This window comes from Hemicordylus capensis, chromosome 5, assembly GCF_027244095.1.
Source record: "Hemicordylus capensis ecotype Gifberg chromosome 5, rHemCap1.1.pri, whole genome shotgun sequence".
In the NCBI taxonomy this organism is placed as follows: Eukaryota; Metazoa; Chordata; class Lepidosauria; order Squamata; family Cordylidae; genus Hemicordylus; species Hemicordylus capensis.
The window spans coordinates 40,362,930-40,385,574 of record NC_069661.1 but is presented as its reverse complement, the minus strand read 5'-3'; the positions used below and the strand labels follow the sequence as shown (position 1 = coordinate 40,385,574).

The following is a 22,645-nucleotide window of genomic DNA, read 5'->3' as shown; positions in this document are numbered from 1 at the left end:
TGCAGAGTTTGGGACTGCGCAACTGCAGTGTGGACAGTTCCACAGTGTGGATAGGGCATGTTGGTGGAGAGAGCACAGCATGCTTGGGCTGCGCCAGGTGGACTTTGAGGAATGGTGGCAGCTACTGCCAGGCCAGTAAGAACTTTAACCTACTTTTAAAGGTGCCTCCACCCCCACCCTTTAGAAAACTTTTCAAGTATTCCCCCACACGTTTGCTTGTAAATGTGAATCCCCACAATATTCTCCTTTAAAAGTATAGGCCCTTGAACCGCCGAACTGGTTTGGTCAAACGGACCAGCCAGCCACTTCGACTGAACCAGTTTATAGACCAGAGGTTTGGTTTGAATCAGATTTTAATTCGAACTGAATCACAAAATTTGATTTGTGCAAACCTCTATTTGTAACTGGATCCTACAGAGTGCTTTTCTGCATAGCTTCTAAGCTCCCACAACTGCATCAAAGCTCAGTTTAAAGCTGAGGGCATATAACTTGTAGCAGAAGCCATTGAATGCTATTGGTATATATCTCTGGCTTTTGACCTGTAATGTAACATTCTTGTGGAAAAAAAGAAGGTTGCTCTTAGATGCAGAGTATAAGTCTTTAGATAGGGCATGTTTACTGAAGGCAGGCACATTTTGGAGATCTGCTTCATCTTCTGCTTCTCAGCATGCTCATTCATCATTGTATAACAGGTGTGGGGAAACTTTTTTAAAAAGAGGTGGTGCACATTGTTTTAAGTTAACCAGTAGGCTACGCCCAAACTACATGTGCACCCATCCGCTCTAGTGCATGTGTGCAGTCTTTCACTCCTTATAAAGAAGTATATGTTCCATCTTCACACACACACACACACACACACACACATGTTCAAGTATTTTTCTTCACAAGCATTTCAAATGAGTGAAGAACAGTTCTAAGAATGAGGCTGCTATTGGCAATGAAAAATAACAGGTGTCCCTTGAGTCCTCTGCTGTCATACTTTCCTGAGAAGTCTTTGGAGCCAGGTGACTGTATCTGGCTAACCTAGTCTTTGGGCAGAAATGCATGGAGCCTTGCCAAAAGCAGTGTAGGGTCCATAAGGTTTCATGGACCCAGGGGAATTGAAATAACTGGCTCTGGAGCTCTGTTCAAAGCTCTCCACCCCTGTTCTGTGCAATGACTTCTGCATGAAACTTCAAACTTCTTTTAGAACATCATCCAGCTGCTCACAACTAGAGTGGCAAGAGGGTTCTTTGAATTTCACGCGTATAATTTTAAAGCATTTTTAGTCATTCATTTTCATTAGACGTTTTTTTTTTTAATGGCTGTGTGTGATTGTTGGATTTTATTGCATCTCAAAGTGGTTTTTCTCACATGGACTTGGAAATGGGCTAAGCAACTGTTCAACCACAGTCTACGTGTTCTTGTTAGAAGCTTGGGGCAACAGCTTTCCTTAAGAATAAGAATGAGCAATTGGCTAGTCTTTTGTCATTGCTGCACAGTTGAATTTGGAAACGTGTTTATCAGTAAAATTCCTGTTTTCACTTTCGGTGCTGAACAAGTTGCCTACCCCTGGCCTAGGGAATATGATAATTAGTGCTTCGTCCACTAATTAAAGAAAACATCACTGTATGCCTGGACATTGGTATGCTTGTCTGATTTATCTAATATCATTGATTGTAGTGACCCTGTGTTGTGTTTGTGGATGGTATTTGAGCAGCAGTGTAATGCCACAGGCTTTTCTCAAGCATGTATCCTGGCTTATTGTATTTATATCTCAAGTTCATTTACATACTTATTTTACAGTCTCTGGTACATTTATACATCGGGTGAACTGTGATATATTTACTTTGGACCCTGTGCTCATGAGCCATATTTTGCCTTTCACTTTGTGTTAATATGCAGTTTACAGCCTACATTTTCATTAGTGTCCAATTTTGATGACAAACTGCAAGTCTTGACTAGACTACAGACTAGCAAACCCAAATGAGATGAAACATCATAGCTCTTTGTTGTGACTACATACATCTACTTGGCTTTTCTGTACAATTATTAAAAAGTGATATAAATGTGTTCCCCTTGCCCTAAAAAGAACAGAAAAACAAACCACAACTTGGACAAGAAAATTACATATGGGTGAAATACTGTTAATTGCAGTTCCATCACACACACACACACACACACACACACACACACACACACACACTCTTAGCATGTTAGGGGAAAAGATCGCTTCCATGGAACTGACTACTCTCGTGTGAGCTGGTGCATGGTATTTTTTCTGCTTGTATGTTTGTGGATTTTGTAAACATTTTAAATAGTGTGTTACATTAACCTATGAAGCATGGTATGTCTGTGTGCGTGACTCTTGAGCATTCTAACACCAAACAGAGCATGATGGTTTATTTTGATTGGTTGGGAGGATGTTTGGAGTAAGTTGGGGCTTATTGAAATATTAATTGGTGTGCCTACATCTTGTCTTTTTAATTGTCAATATTGCATTAAGCTTTTGGGAACTCTCATTTTGTCAGCCTTGTGAAAACATAAAAGGACACTGTAAAGAAATGTTGGTAGGGTTCATGTAGCCTTGTTTTTATACCAAGACATCTGAAAGTACTTGGTCAGCCTTGCAGTGAAACACTCAGAAATTACTAGTCCATAAAGGTTGTACTAGCCTGCCCATATGAACCTATATGAATCATTTGTGATCTGAACAGAAAAAAGAACCAAATCCCTTCCCAACCTGGAGGTGAATTTTTCTTGCTCCAGATGGCCAGGCCAATCACTTTTTACAATCCTGTACATCATTCTTTATCAGCTTTTCCCTTATTGTTATTATTATTTTAAATGACATGCTTTCTAGTTATTGGGCTGCTGATTTGTTTTTTGTTGTGTTTTTATAATATGCAGTGAAGAACTGTTGACGGGGGGAAATTAAGAACCAGAAGTTATATGAATGATATATCAGATTAAAGTTCTTACCAGCTTTGGCAGTGTCCTTTTAAGCATACAGACTAATTTTCTCATTATTTGTAATGCATAAAACCTGACAGCCATCAGAGATGCTTGCCATTTTGACATTGTGGTGAGTTTTTAAAACAGCAGCCTGATTAGCAAGTAATTTGTAAACTGGTAGGCAACAATATATCTGCAGAAACCGTAGCTGGGTTCCAGTGAGAGCAACAATAGTTATGCCTAGGAATTTGGGCATGCTCATGAGATCTTTGACTCTTTTTTTTTTTTTTGCTTTGAACAGTAGTCTGCCATGCCTCATCACTAACTGCTTTTGAAACTGCGGACAATTTTAAAAATGTTTTACTATGTGGCATGAAAAAACTACTGAAACTACAGATTTGATTTTTCACATATGAACTCAGTAGGAGCCTTGCTATCTTCCATTTGTTTAGCAGACTCTGGATCAGGCTGCAAATCTATTCAAGACCTATATTTACATGGAATGATTTTTTGCATTTTATATATTCACCAAGCATAAAATGGCTAGTTCTGATGGTCTGCAGCTAATTTAATTCACCATCTTCTATCCTAAAGGTTTAATAAAACCAAGTCAGTCCATTTTTCACAGTGGTATTTCCATTGTATTCCTGTAGAGTTCAAAACAGGACAACAGGAAATATGCCTCTTTGAATGTTCCCTTCCAAAATGGATGGGACCACATGACATTTGGTTTCAGGTAGAAGCAGTAACTCTTTGTGATTATTTGTTTGTGTCTTGAAGTCATATGGTCTGCTTCTGGGCTTTGCATGATGTATATGACAACCATTGTAAATATAAAGAGGTAGTCAGGATTAGTGGATCAGTTAGTGAATTTTTCTTATGCTTCTCTACAGGAATCAACAGAGAGCTCCAACACAACCATTGAAGATGAGGATGTGAAAGGTATGATTCAAACAGATGTTTGCAAAGGAATATCATGCTTAATTCAGTGTTTAATATTAGATATTACAGGAATTGATGTAACTGTTTAATGCATTAAATTGCAGACTTTCTACATAATCTCAGGAAAATGTGATACTACAAAGTTATGTCATTTCAATATTAGTAATTCTCAGAACAATCCTCATTTACATCACCATCCATGGTGTTCTGGAATGGGAGGTGGTACAGCAGGTTTTCCACCTTCTTATTGGCATGCATTGGGTGTCTGGCTGAAAGTTGCAGGCGTAAATTACTGTATGCGAGAACTATAGTAACTCATTCTACCTGCTGCCAGTTCCTTCCACAATGGTAGCTTCCCCATCACCCACTGATCCCCACCCCCCAAAGTCTGGTGTTCTGTTTGGATATGTGAATATAATACCTCCAGGAATATTGGCAGGCACAGCCTCGTAGGGGTATCAGGCTGCTTTCTGCAACAATATATTTTGTTTCAACTTCACAGCTTGATATTGTTATTTGCTAAGATACCACGACAAAACTCATATAGAAATTGAGTTAAGCAGACCCTAAATTTATCCCACCTAGTAAATGTCTTTTGCCTTGAAAGCATCCAGACACAGGATATGTGTATACACACATAAAATTCTGTGTATGTGGGTCTGAACAGTACAATTGATATTCCATACAAGGGTGGCACTAGAGGGGGGCACAGGGGCATCCCTTGTACTTCCCCACTCCCCCCATTTCTGTTTCAGAAATCTAATAAGTGGGGAATAGATTGCCCACCCGTAAGTGCATTTTGCCCCTTCTGTGCCCCTCTCATTTTTTTCTGGTGCCACCACTGCCCATATAAAATCTGGAATGTTGATTGTGTAATATGGATGCACCCAGATTACAGACTATCAATTGAAGCAGGCATCAGATAAATTAAGTATATGATGATTAGAGGAAAAGAAAATAATTTCAGTAAGAGTTTTTAAATAGCATTTTTAGACACATCTGTTCAGATGCCAGTGGGTGGGATCCAGATTGTCTTATTTAAATTAATTAATATGATTTAAATTATCTATTCTCAGTTTCCCCCCAGTGGTGCTTAGCCATAAGTAACTTAGTTGGATACTGCCCAGTGTTTTTATTTTCTGGACAAATTGATGTTTATCTTTTAAATTTGTCACCTTCCTCAAGTCATATTATCTGAACACACACTCATTTTTTTTAAAGGTATGATCCAAATTTAAGCCCATCTATATCCCATTGACTTAGAAGAGAAAGGCACAAAAGTGTTTCAGGCTTTCTCATGGAAACCAATCAAACTATCATAAAAGTGCTTAATATGGTTGGATCATACCCTAAATTCTTTATTGTGGTGCAGATTACTCCTGTTCCAGTAAAATAGTAGTTTGAGTTGTGGAACAAGATTTTTACTAGTTGCAAGATTTAGATAGCAGATGCTTCATACTGCGCCTCCACCAGTTTTGGTGGTGAACATTTTGAGCAGGCAAATGGCAGGAAGAGGATGAAGCAGCTCTTTCCACTATCAGTTGAAGCATCCAAGAAATGCTTTGTATCATGTAGACAAGTGCCATAGGCAGTTTAAGCCTTAGTACAAGATTCTTTGTAGAGTGCTTGTTCATACTCATTAAACAGGCAGCTAAAGTTGCAAATTGCTAATTGTTTGAATATGCTTTGGAAAATTCTTTGGAAAACTTTGCAAGATAATGCTTTTAAACATTGGGAACCTTCAGTACCTTTATGGATGTGAAAAGTATGTTAATATGTGAAATGGGTTTCAGTATGTGCTCTAGCTCAAAATGTTTCATTTTGCAACAGGTTTTTTTTTTAAGATTAATGGTGCTTTTATCATTGGCTGATAAGACTTTTTATGTTCTTATAGAAAGAATCTGGTAATGTGATACTATAAAACGCACTGCAGTGTGCCAATCAGATATTTATTAAAGAAGATAAGATAAGACAATGATTTGTGGGTGTTTCAGATTTCAGAGATTAAATTCAAATGTTTAGAACTGAAATGGCCAGTTTTTTTCATCTTTATCGCCAGCAAGTTAATATGGTGTTTTCCAAGAAAAGGAAAATGTTTTTCTGATATAATTTGTGGTGCATGCTGTAGAATCCCGAATCTCCCTGTACCATAGCTTTCTCAGTTCATTCTAAATAAATTGTGTGGCTTACATCCCCAATCTGAACTTACTGAGGACAGCCCAGAATCATACAGGGATGCGTCTCAAGATGGCCCGTACTCATATAGTCTGCCCTGTTTATCTTCTGTGAACTGGGAAATGTTCTCCATGTTCAGAAGTGATTTCTCATTACATGCATGGAGCCTTCCCCAGTTCCCATAAGAAAATGAGGCAGTCACTACCAATGAGAACTTGTTGTGGGTCAAAACCTTTCTCATGCATGTGGAGCCTGTAGATCTCAGCATTTCTTGGCAATGTGTACTGAGGAGCTTGCTTCCAGGTATCTGATCTTTGCAAACTGCACAATCGACAGTAGTCTCAGAGGCTTTATTCATCTTCAGTATCTGGCCGAATCCTTTTAGCCATTTTATGTTAACATAAAGCTGAGCATTATCAATTTTATATGTGAGATTAATTCTGGCAGCATCCGTATTACAGCCTCTAACAGTTTGCTTTGAAATGCCAACCAGGACAGCCAGTATGGACAATTAGGCCTGATTTATATGTTACTGAGGAGGTGTGGGTGCACCCTTCTTGTGGCATCTTTCCAAGTCAATTGTGGAAAGGGCGAATTGCACAGTTCCTTCTCATGTGCACACATTTTAATTTTGCTTAATTTATTCTGTACGTATCATTGGAAGGCCTAAGAAGTCAAGCAGGGAAAATAAAGCATAATATAATAATCAAATGTTGCAATCCACAAACCATGTAACATTATTAAGAACACTGAGATGTTACATTAGTGTTATTGAAGTCTTTGGAACTACTTCAGTGGTTTGTGCATTGAATTTACACAAGTATAGCAGGTGGCCTATCCATATTCTGTGTTTAGTGGAAGGAGGGGGAGGTTCTGTATTAACTGTAGCTGGACTGGAGTATTATGAATCGGCTGATATATGGCGCAGTGATTGCTTTGGGGGTAATCATTATATACCTGTGTGGAGCATACATACAACAGTAAGAGATTAAAGACATCTTCCTTCTGTGCTTGCATTTGAACAGAGACCGTTTGCGTAAATACCTTTCCTATGCATTTTGGGCCAGTCTCTTTTCTGTAAAGAGTTATTGTTGATGTTGCTATGCTCAAGAGATGTTCATTTGTTGTGTGATTAAATTATCATTTTTGTTTTCTTTCTGTTTTTGGCTTTGTCTTTTCTTTTCTTCACATCTGCATGCCCACATACAGCTCTCAGAAAGGAGGGGGATATGGAGGTCTCATGTTCTGCTCACCATTCCTCTTCTCCCATTGCTTCTTCATCTTACCGGTCACCATCTTTATTGTGTCCCAGCGGCCGCTCCTGCTGCCAGTGTCTCCTGAGGATTCTGATCATACTCTACCTCCTCATCTTTGTTTGTTCATATGTTGTGTTCCTTTCCATGAATTCAGCGGCAAAGTCCAAGAAAATTACAAATTTGCAGAATAACTTACATGAATCTGGGCCTCCCCAGTCCACTCCTTCCTCTCTTTTATGTAAGTTGAGAGATGGAGACAGCTCAGTTGATTCACCACAACCTACTTGCAATAATACAGGAATTTTTGGACATAGATTGACCTGAAAATTAACAGTTTAATACCTTTTCTTGCTTCCACAAATGCTTCAAGAGTAGACTGTGGTATATAAATGAGTGAGCTTCTTGGGAAATCCTTCCTTTTCCCCCTTGGGAAATCCCCCTGCAAAGTTGGATAAATTATAATTTCATCATATTAGTTGAAAAGTAGGGAAGAGAAATCCTGTGAGGTGATGTTGTGTACAAAAGAGTAGGCATTTTCTGTTGATAGCTGCTCAGTCGGTGATCTTGTCTTCTCTTTATGTTCATAGACTCTTTTCTCAAAGTAGTACAAATCAAAACACCCTCCTCTGGAAAGTTCTTGTGGACAATCTCCATTGAGATGAACCACCATACTCTTATGAGATGCTTCCATTCATTTCAGAAGGATTTGCAGTAGACTGTCTTGGGAGATTGTGCCATAAACCTCTAATGTTATGCCCCTAATGTTCCTATCTTCTGTGAGATACAGTCCTTGGCATTCATGCACAGTGTGGATATAAAAACTGTTATGTCACTTGATGCAGCAAATATTGGTGAAGGCTCTCCAGGAGATGTGAGGTGTGGGTTACATGAAGATCCAACAGCAAGTCAGGTCCTTTATGATTATTTGTTTTTGATGTTCATAACCAGCCATTCTTTTAAAACAAAACCCAAGGGAAGTATGGAATTGCCGTCACACAGGCAGAGGAAGCATCTTTTGACCTCTCCTCTCCCCACCCCTGACCAGCCATAAACATGAAAGGATTTAATGCAGTTTCTTCCTCCTTCAGCTGGGGAAGATAATCAGAAGAACCAAAGAGGGACCTAACTATGTATATCCTTTAATGGTCATCTTTCCCCACCCCTACACAAATTCTGAGAACTGTAGTTTGAGAAGGGTGTGGAGAATGATCTCTTGGAGATAATCCCCTCACAGAACTTCAGTTCCCTGGTGAAGGGAAGATTAAACTACTTTGAAGTCTGTAATGCAGATATGACCCAAGAGCAAGTTATGGTGACATCCATGGGTTAATTATTTCCTTTTTCTGCACAACAATTATTTAAGGACTTCACCTCTTTGTTGTGTACTCAAGATGGTCATTAGACAGTCTGTTTTTTGCTGCAGTGGTTTTAACAGGTGGTAATTTTTGAAAAATAAAGAGTTTCTGAGAATTGAAAACTTATGTAGACATTAATCTCTTCAGAATTCTTTAGTGGACCTGATAGTTGTATGGGATCAGAGTTGTTTTTAAAAGCTTAGGCATGAAGAAAATGTGGAACAATGGGCAATGTAACATTTAGTTTACATGTGAATGCTAGAAATCAGTGTATTGTCACCTCCCTAATCAAAAGCAGAAATTACTGTTAAAAGATGGACATTTACAGCACAGTCATATTCGTGTTTACCCAGAAGTAAATTCCATTGTGTTTAATGGGACATATTCCCAGGTAAGTATGCATAGAATTACAGCTTTATGCAAGGTTAAGTTGAATGAATACATTATAAAGGAAATATATTCTGGTACCCTTTGTTCTCTTCAGGCCTCACTGCAACTTAGTTTATTTCTGTTTGGTAGTAGAGTAAGTCAATGTCTGTGAAGAAGATCTGAATCCATACTTTATACAGTATATTACAGACATAATACACTTGGAAAGTTCTCCTACTCATGTCCATCAAACTGAACAGGAGACATGCAAGAGTATGAATACATAGCTCCTATGCATTTTGATGGATTTGTACAGGAGAACTTGCAGCCCCCAAGGTCATTTTTCAAGCGCTGTCCCCAGTTGTAAGGGCATCAAACAAAGTTGCATACTTGCCCCGCTTCTATTCAACTTCTACATAAACAACATGGTGGACCTCCTAAACAACTTGGACTTTCATGCCCCCGAGATGGCAGAGAAACACATCTCCATCCTGCTATATGCAGAACGATGTGGCAGTTCTCTTTAGGACTCCCATAGGTCTTCAGAGAGCACTGGGAGCCTTTGCTTGATATTGTAAAATGGACCATTTGGAAATAAACTGCCATAAAACCAAAATCATGGCCTTTGCCAGGAGACCCAAGACACACAATATTTGAAAGTAAGTGAAATTATGGAAATACAACCAAGCAGGTCTCATGCTTCAAATATTGCGGGTGGTCTTTTATGCATCTGGCACCAGGAAGGCCCATGGCAGCTATGCTGCTCAAAATGCCCAGAGGAGAACTGCTGCCACCTTAAAATTCTTCCAGTCAAAAGGAGGCTATTAAATACCTGCAGCCCTTGAAATATTTGAAGCTAGGTTGCTGGCCCAACTTCTCTATGGATCCCAGCTGGGCCCCTTCTCGAACCTCACCCCTCTGGAGCTCATCCAGTCTAAATTCCTAAGAGCAGTATTCCAGGTATCCCGCTGTGTCTCCAGTGCTGGCTTATGACTCAAGGCAAGTCTGGTGAAAGTGGAGGCCAGAGTATGGCTGTCCATACTCAATTTCTGGCTCAATTTCTTCCCAACAGGCCTAGCCCCATCCTCACCATTGTTGCCAATCAAACCCTGTTGGTGATACTAACATCACTCGGGCCACCCCCACCCCCAACTACTTTCCCTAGGTTATGAGCTGGCCAGGACATTTCTTAAACAGCGCATAATGGACACAGAGCACCAAACTGACCTAGGCAGGGCTCCAAAGCTCCCTATTACTGAAAGCCTAAAGTACATAATGGCACCTGCTGCATATCTAACACAGCCAGAGGCCCCTAACCATAGAAGAGCCTTCACCCTGGCTCCCTGCAGTGCCCTCCCTTCAGCTGTGCTAGATGGAAGATACAGGATGTAAGGAATTATGCCTTTGCGTCAGAGCCAGCTCACGTGAGGGGGGAAGTGCTGAATCACCCCTGCTGAGCTGCTTGAGTGGGCTTCCCTTTTAAAACTGTTTACTTTAGACCTTTGTTAGATTAAAATGCTGCTACCAGGCACTCTTTTATCAGAGAATGGACAGCCAGAGCTGGATTGCCACAGCCTAGACTTCTCTCTTTACCTTGCTGTTGGGGAAATATAAAAACCTTCCACATGTATGCCTACACGTGGTGAGAAAACAAGGTAGCTGAGGTGAACTCTCAGAGATGCTGTGCACAAGTGCCCCCCACCTTCTTCTAAGTTAATAACCAACTCTGAGAGGCTTGTGAAAAGAAAAGAACAAAAACAGTTTATTCAGGACTACAGACTGGTTCGTCTGAGTCTAGCTTTTTACATGCACTTAAAAATTGCTTAGGTTGGTTGCAAGAATACTTCAAAGCACCCAAAGCTTTCTTAGGCGGTACGTAATGGAACTTAGCTGCTCAATTTAAAAGAGCAGACTATGTAAAGCACACACAGAAAGCAAAATAAATTCCTAATGCAAAGTCTGACGAAACCAACTTTTCCCTATGCTAGATTCCTGAAGCTAAAAAGCCCTGGCTTCCTTTCCTTGAAAACTCACCAAAACTCCTGATGAGAACCAAGCCTCTTGCAATCCTGTTTTTCAAGGATCTACAGAGTCATACTGTGAGAGCAAACTCCATGCTGGAGATTCAACTTCCTCCTCCTTCATCCCAGAAGCCCCAGCAGCAGCCTTCTTGTCCCACCCACCTGGTAGACTGATTGGTCAAGACCTGGGGGTCACCAGCCTGTCAGTCAAGACAGGATTTCACTTCCTATCAACTCTCTTGGTTTTGGTGAGGCTGGATCAGCACACAAGAAGATCCCCTTCCTGGAATGCCTGTGCCCCTGTGATGCTGTGCTAGTTGACACCACTGAGCATGTCCCATTACACTGTCCATTTTATAGAGACACCCACAAGTACCCTCCTTGTCCTGCTACTTACAAGGTTGCCAGGCAACAATGTTTTACCATTAGTTCTATGTCTCCCTACTTCTCTCTGACCTATTACAACACATAATGTTGCCAAGTTCTGCATGGCAGTGTGCAAAATCCACCAAGATTTGACTGCCAGCAAGAACTAATTAGGCCCAACAAAGTTCATATCTGCACTGCTGCCTCTCCTACCCAGTTTATACCCTCGGGCATAGACTGCTTTTAACACCACTATTTTTATGTTTTATCTTATGCTGGCACCTGCTGCTTATCTTATCTTATCTTATCTTATCTTATCTTATCTTATCTTATCTTATCTTATCTTATGCTGCCAAAATAAAGATTGATTGAATTACTATGGTAGATCTAGATAACAGCTATTGGTAGAAATAGATTGAATATATAAGTGTGAAGTAAATAAAACAAAACAACTTATGTGCATAACCATTATAAATGTAAACATAAATAAATATAAAATTTGTGGGGAACTGTCATAAGCCTCTGCCCTTTGCACAGTCCACCAGAAATTGAACCATGCAAAGCACTGCTATAGAGTGTTTTCCAGCCCTCTGTGGGGCTGGATGCCACTGACCCCCACCCTGGATGGCCAATTTACTTCTGACATTGCTCCTGACATGGCCGCACCTCATGCTGGTAGTAAAATTTGTACAGTGTTGGAAGCTGCACCAAAGCTTTGTGGCATAAGGATGCTTTCCTGGGCAACTACAGAGACCCTTGGAACTCAGGCAGACGTGGAGGCTGCGAAGATGTCCCAGTGTGCTACCAGGTGCACAAAGACAGTTGTCAAGGCAACTGAAGAAAGTGCAGGTGGGAGTGAACCAGGGATGACTGGGGAGGTGGGGCAAGATGTCTACTCATGGGACCGGGGGGGGGGGAGAATACGGTAAGAGGCAATAAAAGGGAGGGGAAAGGCAAAAGAGCTGAGGAGCAACAGAGGGGAGCCCAGGGACAGCTAGTGGATGCAGCCCCACCACGTAGTAGGAGCTGGGGTGGAGCAAACCCTCCCCACCCATTCTGAGGCCTCAGTAGAGGGAAGGGTTGTCAGGAGACCTCACAATTGCTGTACATACATGTGTTGTATGAGTGCTCTTTGCAACTCCCATTGATTTCTCTGGGGCTTGCACAAGACAGTTTCTCAATTGACTGTGCTTTGTATTCAAAAGGCATGCCATTTATGCTTTTGCTAGATCTGCTTCTTGTCAACTTTCAAATCTTCCCTGAGATTTCCCAGTTACTCATCTAGTTGCAGCTTTCAGTAACTGATATTTTAAGAACAACATTTTCTGTTTTGGGCCTTTTTTTAGGAGATGGGGATTGTGTTAGACAAGGGCAACTTGGTCTGTGAAGCATTCCTATATAAAGCACTATTTTTAAAGTATATCAGTAGAGAGAGAAAATGGAGCTTTCTTTTATTGGCCACAGAAGCAGAATAAATCAACACTACAATACTGCAGTCTGTTTCTATATCCCACTAGCAATATCCTTAAAAAAAAATTAAAATATATATGTATTTAATTTGACCACTTATGTTTCATTATAAGTTGCCTTGGGTGCCCTCTTTTGAGCAGAAAGACAGCATATTTAAAATAAATAAAATGTCAATGAGTATTTTCTTGTACATTGCATAAGCAGCAGTCCACAACTGAGTCCTGGAAGAATTTTGGAGAGTCATAATTTTCTGTATCATTCAAAGAGGCAAGAACCTTTTTCTGTTATACTCTTGACTACCAACATAGATCAAAAGAAGCATTTGAGGCCAACACTCAGTCTAACCTTCTGCAGACATGCCTGCGTTTTTTCCATTGCACAAGAGGGGAAGTGTGACTTTAGTCAATTTCTCCTTCCCTTTGCAACTGCTTTTGTCTCTCAAATTGATGTCCCTGAGAATTGGGGGACCCTCAGGGAGCTAGTTTCAGGAGACACAGATGGCTGCAGAGGGAAAGGGAGATTGCTGCCAATCACCCCTTATCTTGCACAACAGAAAAACCTGGCATGTCCACTGAAGTTTAGTCTAGATGGTCTTTTGACATATTTTGTGTAATAGACCAAACGTTTCCATAGAGCTCATGTCGTGTGAAAGGAGATTGAATCTAACCCATGGTTCCTCTTCAGGTTTTATTGCAATCTTTAGGTGACCTGCTAAAAGCTAATTTGGGTTGCCATTTTGGTATAATAATCAGGATAGAGATATCAAGACCTGGGGGGGGGGAATTATGGGGAAACCATTTTTCCGGAGGGGGGGATGAAGAAAACTCTGTTTTCTATGTTATCCCATCCCACCCCACCCCACCCCACCCTACCCACTCACTCCAGTTTTTCCAGGCTGTCACATATCTAAACTAGAACAGTGAATAAACCTAGCCATATCAGTTTGCTGCAGAAGAAGAAAAAATGGAGACTTCAGTCTTTTGTATGTTTGTTTAGGAATGTCCCATACCATACAGTGTCATAGGCAAGAGCTTACTTCACTAGATGCATGAGCAGTTAGTCTTTCAGATGCTACAAGCCTTAATGTCCTTTTCAGTAAAGAATGCTGTCACTTAACCACATTTGTTGCTAATTACTAGATAACTGCAAATGGCCCTGGGATCCCTCAGAGGTCTGTAATGGATGTGGCATTATGTTGGTGCTGTGGTGTTGAGTGCACCATTCAGAAGGTTTATATTTTTCCATTTTTTTCAAAAGTGCTCCAGCTCAGAAGCTCAAACAGCAAGGACAGAACTTTCTCTTCTATGATGTAAGGGGGAAAAAATCAATTTGCATCATGGCATGGGAGGATAATGCTGTAAAAGAGCCATGTGCTTTATGCAAAACAGTTTCAAATCTTATTCTATGGTAACTGATCTCACATGAGAGATGAATTCACTTAATGCCCATGTGGGGCAGTAGTGTGTGAAACCGTGACCATTCATTGTTGTCCTAGCTTACTCTAGTTGCTAGTCTTTAGTCCTGGCCTGAATATATGCAATATTTTATCTGTTTGGGAAACTAAGGAGAGCAACAAATGCAGAAAATGTCCCTGCTAGAATCAAAATATGTGCTAACTACCCAGAATAGTTACATGGAAAAGAAGATGAAGCTCCTGTACCATTTAACAATAGTGTAGAAGAGGGCATTTTGACAGGTGGAGCTTGTCATGGAAGGTTGAGAAACATTCTTTCTTCTACACAATTATGGAAAGTGCTTGAAACCTGTCATCCTATACTTCTGGTCTCCCTAAGACCCCATCAAGCCTCAGCAAAATGATGTGGAAAAATCAATATATACCCTGCCAAGTCATATATTTCATATATGACTTGGAAGCCATATATGAAACAAACATATGGGCACAATCAAGCAAAGCCAATAGCTTCTATGTTGAAATATTGTACATGATGTGAACTATGAACTTTGGTAATTTTCAGGAGAGCTGGAAAAATTCAAAGTACCCCCAAAGGTGATTTTGGTCTTTATCCCGGCTGTGTTTTTCAGCCTTTGTGCTACGTGAGTCAGCTCTGTTCGGCTCAGTCCATTTGCTTTGCTAAATAGAATGTTTCTCATCCTAACAGAGGAGAAGCAAACCATAATGAGTGACTCTTTTTGATTGGATAGGTATTGCAGCCCTTTTCTTTTCTAGATGTTGCTGCTGCTCCCGAAAACCGCCTAGAGATGGAGTGTGATGATGGGTTAGGGTTACTTCTCTCTCTTTAGCCAAGATCTGGACATGGAGTGAGGAAAAAGGAAAATCAGGTCTGTGCCTTGTTTAGCTGGAGTTGGTTTGGGTGTGCATCGTTGATCAGATGAAAGAAGAGACTGCAAACCCACTAACACAATGTTGTCAGTTCTAGGCTCGACCCCTTCTGCGCATTCCCAAAATTAATTGGACTTCTCAACTGTTTGAAAAAGTTTTCAAACTGTTTTCAAGACTGTTTCCAAAAATCTCACGGGATTTTTAGAGGGTTTGATTTGAACACTTGAAAAGTTAAAGTTCTGCTAACCTACACATATACCTTCTCCAGGCTTTTTGAATATTCAAACTTTCATAGCTGCAAATAATATTCTCCACATCATTTCCCACCAGGGATCATGTTGGCAATTGACAGGACATCATTCACAGACCTGGAAAGGCCATACAAAGTCTCCCCTGCCCTCTACAAACTTTTCCTTTTTCCCTTTCCCAATGTAAAGTGTCCTTTCTTGGATACTGTGGTGGGGAGCAGGCAGGGGAGTGGCAGAGGTGTGGTTTGAGTCCCATTTCAAGTTAGGTCTCCACTCAAATGAGGTCGAACCTGACACAATATGGGGCCAACCTCTTCAGGGAGGAAAAATTCACATTTCTTGCTTCTTTTCATTTACTCATCCCATTCCTAGTTAAATTGCCGTGTTGGTATTTTTCATGTGCTTCTTTCAAGGAAAAGAAGCCTTAAAATTCCAATAAGCTTTTTAAAAAAAGAAACTGAATGAACCCACATAGTATATCCAATCCCCGCAAGCCCAGAGCAGAGTCTGTTTTGGGTTACCTCAGTTCCTCCAGTTGCTGAGTTTAAGGCCATTTCTATAGCTATGGTGTGCAAAGGAGAAATGTTGCTGGCACTCTATCTTGTTTTCTATGAATTCCCCACCCCAAAGGCACCTAGTCCTGCTGTATAGCTGAGTGATGTTGACATAGTTTGCATCACAGTTCCAGCACTTGGATACCAGGCAAATGTTTAAGTGGATGCTGCTGAAGTTGATTCAGGAAAATGAATCCACCCTTCTGTAAAACGAAAACACGATTCTTCACACCCTGACTATCAGCCTTCCAGAACTCAGCTGTGCCACCTGAGAAACCTTAGGGGCAGAGGGAGGAGGACAGAGGAGGTGACCCTGACCTAACCTATGTTCATGGTTTGGTTATTGTGAGGCAGCCTTTAATATGGATGACTTTGCAAATGCTGCAAGTGCAAGCCACGCTAAGTAATGCATAGCAAACATAAGCAAAGCCTTGCTGGGTCAGGCCAAAGGCCCATCTGGTCTGGCATCCTGCTTCACGGAGTGGCCAACTAGGTGCATCTGGGAAGCCTGCAAGCAGGGGAAAGGGGCATGCCACCTCCTGTTCACCTAGCACCAAAGTATCTGTAGAAGATACCAAAGTATCTTTCCGGTTCCTCCCCAAATCAGAGCGCACTGCTAAAGCTAGCAGCATCTAGGGGCAGGTCAGTGCTGGAAACCCGGTTTCCCCCTTCTCTATTTTCCTGATCTGTTCCTTTTAGCCCACATTTAGAACTGCTGAGAACAAAACTGCCAGACTGGGTTAAACCCCCATGCAGATATTCTCATAGCCTTACAGATGTCCTGAGCAAAGAAGAACATGTTTTACAAGTTAGGAAACATAGGAAACTGCCATATACTGCCATATACTGAGTCAGACCATTGGTCTATCTAGCTCAGTATTGTCTTCACAGATTGGCAGCGGCTTCTCCAAGGTTGCAGGGCAGGAATCTCTCTCAGCCCTATCTTGGAGAAGCCAGGGAGGGAACTTGAAACCTTCTACTCTTCCCAGAGCGGCTTCATCCCCTGAGGGGAATATCTTGCAGTGCTCACACATCAAGTCTCCCATTCAGATGCAACCAGGGCAGACCCTGCTTAGCTATGAGGACAAGTCATGCTTGCTACCACAAGACCAGCTCTCCTCTCCTAAGATGTTCTTGATAGTATCTTCCTATATCGCTGCTGCCCGATATAGATGTTTCCCATCATCTGGGAAACATACCAGTGGGGATTTGAACTGGCAACCTTCTGCTTGTTAGTTAAGCATTTCCCCGCTGCGCGGGTAGCGGGTAGACCGGGCCTCCGGTGATCGGAGGCCCGGTCTACCCGGCCTTTTCCCGGCGGGTAGACCGGGCCTCCGGTGTCTTTTGCGGCGTGCGCATGCGCGCGCGTGCAAAGCACCTTTATTCTGCATCAGGCCTTTCTAACGAGAGGAGCTCTGTCCGGGAGCTCCTCTCGTTTACTACCGCAGCCTTGGGTAAGGACCTGGGAGGGAGGGCGGGCGGGCGGGCAGCTGGGAGGGAGGGAGGGAGGACGGGCGAGCGGCGACGGCGGCAGGGGTATGGCGGCACCTTTCTTTGTGCATCTGCTGGGGGGGGCAGCGGCGGCGGCGGGGGGGGGTTTCCAGCGCCCCGTTATTTGGTTAAATACGGGCGCTGGAGGGGGTGAAGAGGCGGGAGGGGTAAGAAAGCCCTCCCGCCCTAAAAGAAAGGGCCCCCCTTTGGTTCCGGTCCGGACTGGTCCGGACCGTGCACATCTCTAGTGAGCCACTGTATGAAACAGGATGCTGGAGTAGATGGGCCTTGTGCCTGATTCAGCGAAGCTGTTCTTATGTTCCTGCGCTTGTGCTGTTGTACAAGAATGCTAATGCTTCCAAGTGCTACATGGACTCTGGAAGCACTCTGCTAAGAACAGAAACATCGGTGAGAGTCAGTGGTGTGTTTTCATCTTTACAGTGTGCTTCTAGAGCATGAGTAGAGCTCAGAAGCATTAGCCCTTTGGCACAACAGCACAGATGCATGAGGAACCCTGGCACATCCCTGCAGACCCTCTTAATGTGCTCACTTTGTTGTTCAAGATGTTACCAGTGGAACTTACTTCTGAGTATATGTATATAAGATTGCCTTGCTAAAGTGCTTTCCATGTGGCACTAATGAACTGCCTTCAGTGGTGCACCATTAGGAAAAACACAAGGGAAAAGAAGCGTTATTAACCTGGAATTTTGCTGCAGCAATAATTGTATAGTGGACATTTTGGGAAGTCCCTAAGTGCTGGCACTTTTAAAAACAGTTTACCATCACCAGACAATTGATGTCTAACACAGAAATTTGCTTTAAGTGAGTGGGAAATGTTAACGGTAATGTTTGCTGTTGCATGTGGCAAGACGTCTGGCATCCTAATATGGGCAAACAATAACAGTGGGGAACATTATTGTATCAGGAGAGAAGACATTCCATTTGGAGACATTAATGTTTTTCATTTTTCTGTTTATTAGGGCATGAGGTGTTTGCATTCTCACTAGGCATGCAGTGAGTCTGGGAGAATCTTCTTAGGAAATTGAAGAGAGAATCAACTGTCCTAATACTCCCACCAGGTCATTAGTGGGTGCACAGTGAATCACTTGGAGCCGCAGACTTTGGAAAGGAGTATCGCTCTAGAGATAACAGTTTAAGATCAGTATAAAGTTGTTCAAAACAAGTTATGGCAATGTCTCTAGCTTATTTTCTATAGTGGTTTCATTATATATGTAAGAAATAAGCACAATCTACCCTTCTGTATGCCCTGAAGAACTTGAATCATTCTTATTTGAATCTGCATGTGACGCTTGCATAGGTCAGATCCTCATAGGTCAGATTGCATAGGTCAGATCCTCATTTTTTTAAAATGGTACCAGGTGAGCATGCACATCCTTCCTTGCATAAGTAGAATTATAAGCTTCTGGGGATTTTGTACAGAAGCTCATAGGGGTCTGGAAGGAAGGAGTTACTGCAGCATCCTGCTGGGCCCGTGCTCTGCACCCCCTACCTCTGCATATTATTTATTATTTATTTTTTACATTCATATCCCACTCTTCCGCCAAGGAGCCCAGAGGAAATGGTTATGTTTATCCTCACAACAGCCGTGTGAGGTAGGTTAGGCTGAGAGAGAAGTGACTGTGAGAGATGTGAGTGGCCATGAGCTTCATGGCCGAATGGGGATTTGAGCTTGGGTCTTTCTGGTCAACACTCTAACCACTGCACCATGCTGGATCTATGCATGTATGCTCTTTGCTTATTTTATTTTAAAAGGTTATTTCCCACATATATGCTTAGATTTATAGATCCAAGAAGCTCTCAAATCAGCTTACAAAATATTTGCACAAATAAAATCAGATTAAGGATGCTGACTGACACAGTGCAACGTTAGGGACCTGCTGGGGCTGCTGCACAATTTATTATTGATTTGATTTGATTTGATTTGTATACTGCCCTTCCAAAATGGCTCAGGGCAGTTTACAATGTGAAAAGTAGCCCTGATGGTGTGGTGTTGCAGAGCAAGGCAATTGCACAGTGACTTAAAACAGCATCTGTGCAGTTGCACAGCACTACTTCCATTAGAAATAATGTAAGTAGCACTGCACAATTGCACAGGCAGCATTTTAAGTCATTGCGCAACTGCCCTGTTGCACAGCACTTTTGGGTCTGTCTTTCACACTGTGCAGTCTTGGTGGAATCCCAGTGCTGGTGTTCCACTGTGCAAAATGTCAGCCACTATCAAAAACAGGGCGGTGGGGGGGGGGGAGATAATGTCCATCTGATTATTCATTGTGCCTTGTATTTGCTACCAAGCCTTTGGCCATTGCAAACTAGGCAGCTGCTCCCACTAGGCAGCAGTTGTGAAGCAAGGGAGTGAGGCCGATGTTCTATTTTGACACCTTCTCCTTGCCTAGCCCCTCAAAGCATTTTGTGTTACACACACGTGCTGCTATCATAAAGCCACTCCCAGCCTCAGAGGCAAGAGGCCACTCTGTCACTGGATGGTTAATGGTCATTAGCTTGGATGGCTTCAAAAGGGGCTTGGACAAATTAATGGAGGACAGGTCTATCAATGGCTACTAGTCTGGTGGCTGTAGGCCATCTCCAGCCCAAGAGGCAAGATGCCTCTAAATACCAGTTGCAGGGGAGCAACAGCAAGAGAGAGGGGGCATGCCCTCACCTCTTGCTTGTGGGCTTCCCAGAGGCATCTGGTGGGCCACTGTGTGAAACAGGATGCTGGACTAGATGGGCCTTGGGCCTGATCCAGCAGGGCCGTTCTTATGTTTTTTATTATCATGTGGGCGTAGACTGAAATGCAAGACTGGGCTAAAAGGAGATGATACTTGGAAAATAAGCAAAAGGATGACAACCTCCTACTTGTGTCCATGCCTCAATGCTACAATGAATCATCATGAGATGGAGCTGGGGCGAGATGACAGTAGGAAACAAATCCAGTTCCTTTGTGCTCCTTCCATGGTGGAGGCAAGGGATGGTATAGTGTAACTGCATCAATGTGTGGGCACTTAATAAGTCAGTTGGAAAGGTCTCTTAGCAGCATCTTTCTCCTGCTGGGCCCTTATTACTCAATGCAGTGTCTTCCATAGATGTGATGAGAGCTGGAAGGAATGATGCTGTTTTCAATACGAATGTACAGTCACAGCTGTGTAAGGCATTGAGATTTCTTTAATCTCATTTATTGAGGTTGTTGGACTGCCTGGGTTCCTGCCTAGTGTACTTTGTGTTCTAGCGAATAGGTCAGCTGATGCAGTTTTATCAAATGTTCATGTAGTTGAAGCCACAGAAAAATGAGATTGATTTAATTATTGCTAAACTGAATTAAGTTGAGAGATACCATTCACAGTGTTCCTTTTGAAAAGCGATCTCCATCTAACCTCTGGCTTTCCTGAATTTCTGCACTGTTGCATGGAGTATTGGAAACAGAGTATGAGATAGCACAGCTATGAAAGCCAGCCTACACTTTTAATAAATTGGGAGTGAGATTGGGGGGAATGGTATCAACAGAAAGTCCGTGTTATTGCTAGTTAGCTATGTATAATTAGAATTTGTTCTGCAGAGCATCTGGAGAGCAAAGCAAACTTTTAGCCTGCCTAGATAATTCTGTTAAGTACTTAAAGCATTTTAAAAGGCAAACCAAAATGTTTTCTTAAATTGAAATAAAATTAAAGGGAAAGTCATAATTATCATTTTACAAATGAGGGACTTAAGTGGAGAGAAAACCATTTGTCCAGGTCAGTGGTGGCCAGTCTAGCTGAATCCAAATTACAAGGTACAGTCACTCTAATGCACACTGTAGTACGCAAGTCACTCCTAGACTTAGCCCCATGTTTTTGTGATCATGTGGCAGCATTGGCTGCTTTCAGCTGATGCTGCGACACTGACGGATGGCCGTCTGTCATTGGGGGAATCCCCATAATCCCCATTAGAGGAGAGGAGAGCTGGTCTTGCGGTAGCTAGCATGACTTATCCCCTTAGTAGGGTCTGCCCTGGTTGCATATGAATGGGAGACTTGATGTGTGAGCACTGTAAGATATTCCCCTTAGGGGATGGAGCCACTCTGGGAAGAGTTCCCTCCCTGGCATCTCCAAGATAGAGTTGAGAGAGATTCCTGCCTGCAGCCTTAGAGAAGCCACTGCCAGTCTGTGAAGACAGTACTGAGCTAGATAGACCAATGGTCTGACTCAGTATATGGCAGCTTCCTATGTTCCTGCACGTGGTGCATTATGGGAGTCCCGGGGGCCAGGGCAACACCCCCCCCTTCCGCATGGCGAGGGAAAGCTGGTGTCCATGTGGGTGCATGATCCACGGGGCAATTGTCTGTGGGGGTGGGTGGGTGTTTACAGCCTTTCTCCTTGTGTGCCCCAAGTCCTTCGGAAGGAAGACAACTAATATGTTCTGCACGGTTCTTAAAGTGTATTCCTCAAAATGGACACATTAGGTTTCTAAATAAGATCTGATGAATACAAAATGAAGTGAAAGTATTATTTCTCATGGCTTGGAAACTATGGTTTTCTTACTGCAACTTAAAATCTGCTGATTCACGTTTAGCCTATGCTCGACCGCAATCCTGAGAGCATTTTCACATGTGCTACAGCCGAATTGTGTATCCCCCATCCAATACCTGTTCCCTTTTATTTATTTATTTTGTTTTTGTCTAAGTGCAGATCTTTGTGTTTGCTGCATTTCATGTTGTTTATTTGAACCCAGTATTTTGTTCTATCAAAGTCATTTTGTATTTTATTCCTGTCTCATCAAGTATTGGCTGCTGTCTCCCAGTTTTGTATCATCTTCAGATTTGATGAGGATTCTCCCCATCCCTTAATCTAAGTCACTGATTTAAAAAAATTGAAAAATACTGAGCCCAGTACTATTCTGTGTCACCCCACTTGAAACCTCCCTCCAGTTTATGAGGAGCCATTAATGAGTACTTTGGCTACAGTTTTTTAACCAGATGTGAATCCAGCTGATGGCAGTATTATCTAACCCACACATGACCAGTTTAGCAAATCCAAGTATCACAGGGAACTTTGTCAGATGGTTTGCTGAAATCAGAATAAATTATGTCCACAGTATTCCCACACCACTGAGCTAGTAACCTGATCAAAACATGAGATAACATTAGTTTGGCAGACTTTATTTTTGAC

General features: G+C 42.1%; 1 protein-coding gene across 10 annotated transcripts in view; it reads left to right on the top strand.

Annotated features, from left to right (window-relative positions):
* CAMK2D (calcium/calmodulin dependent protein kinase II delta) overlaps positions 1–22,645 on the top strand; it is a 208,939-nt gene that overhangs the window by 169,058 nt on the left and 17,236 nt on the right. For 9 of the 10 annotated variants that reach the window (XM_053251682.1, XM_053251680.1, XM_053251683.1 and 6 more), the window contains one exon: positions 3,828–3,876. In XM_053251682.1, coding sequence (XP_053107657.1) covers positions 3,828–3,876 — 49 coding nt within the window. Of the gene's footprint in view, positions 1–3,827; positions 3,877–15,076; positions 15,190–18,463; positions 18,667–22,645 lie in introns of those variants that run through there. The other variant, XM_053251687.1, reaches the window with a different exon arrangement.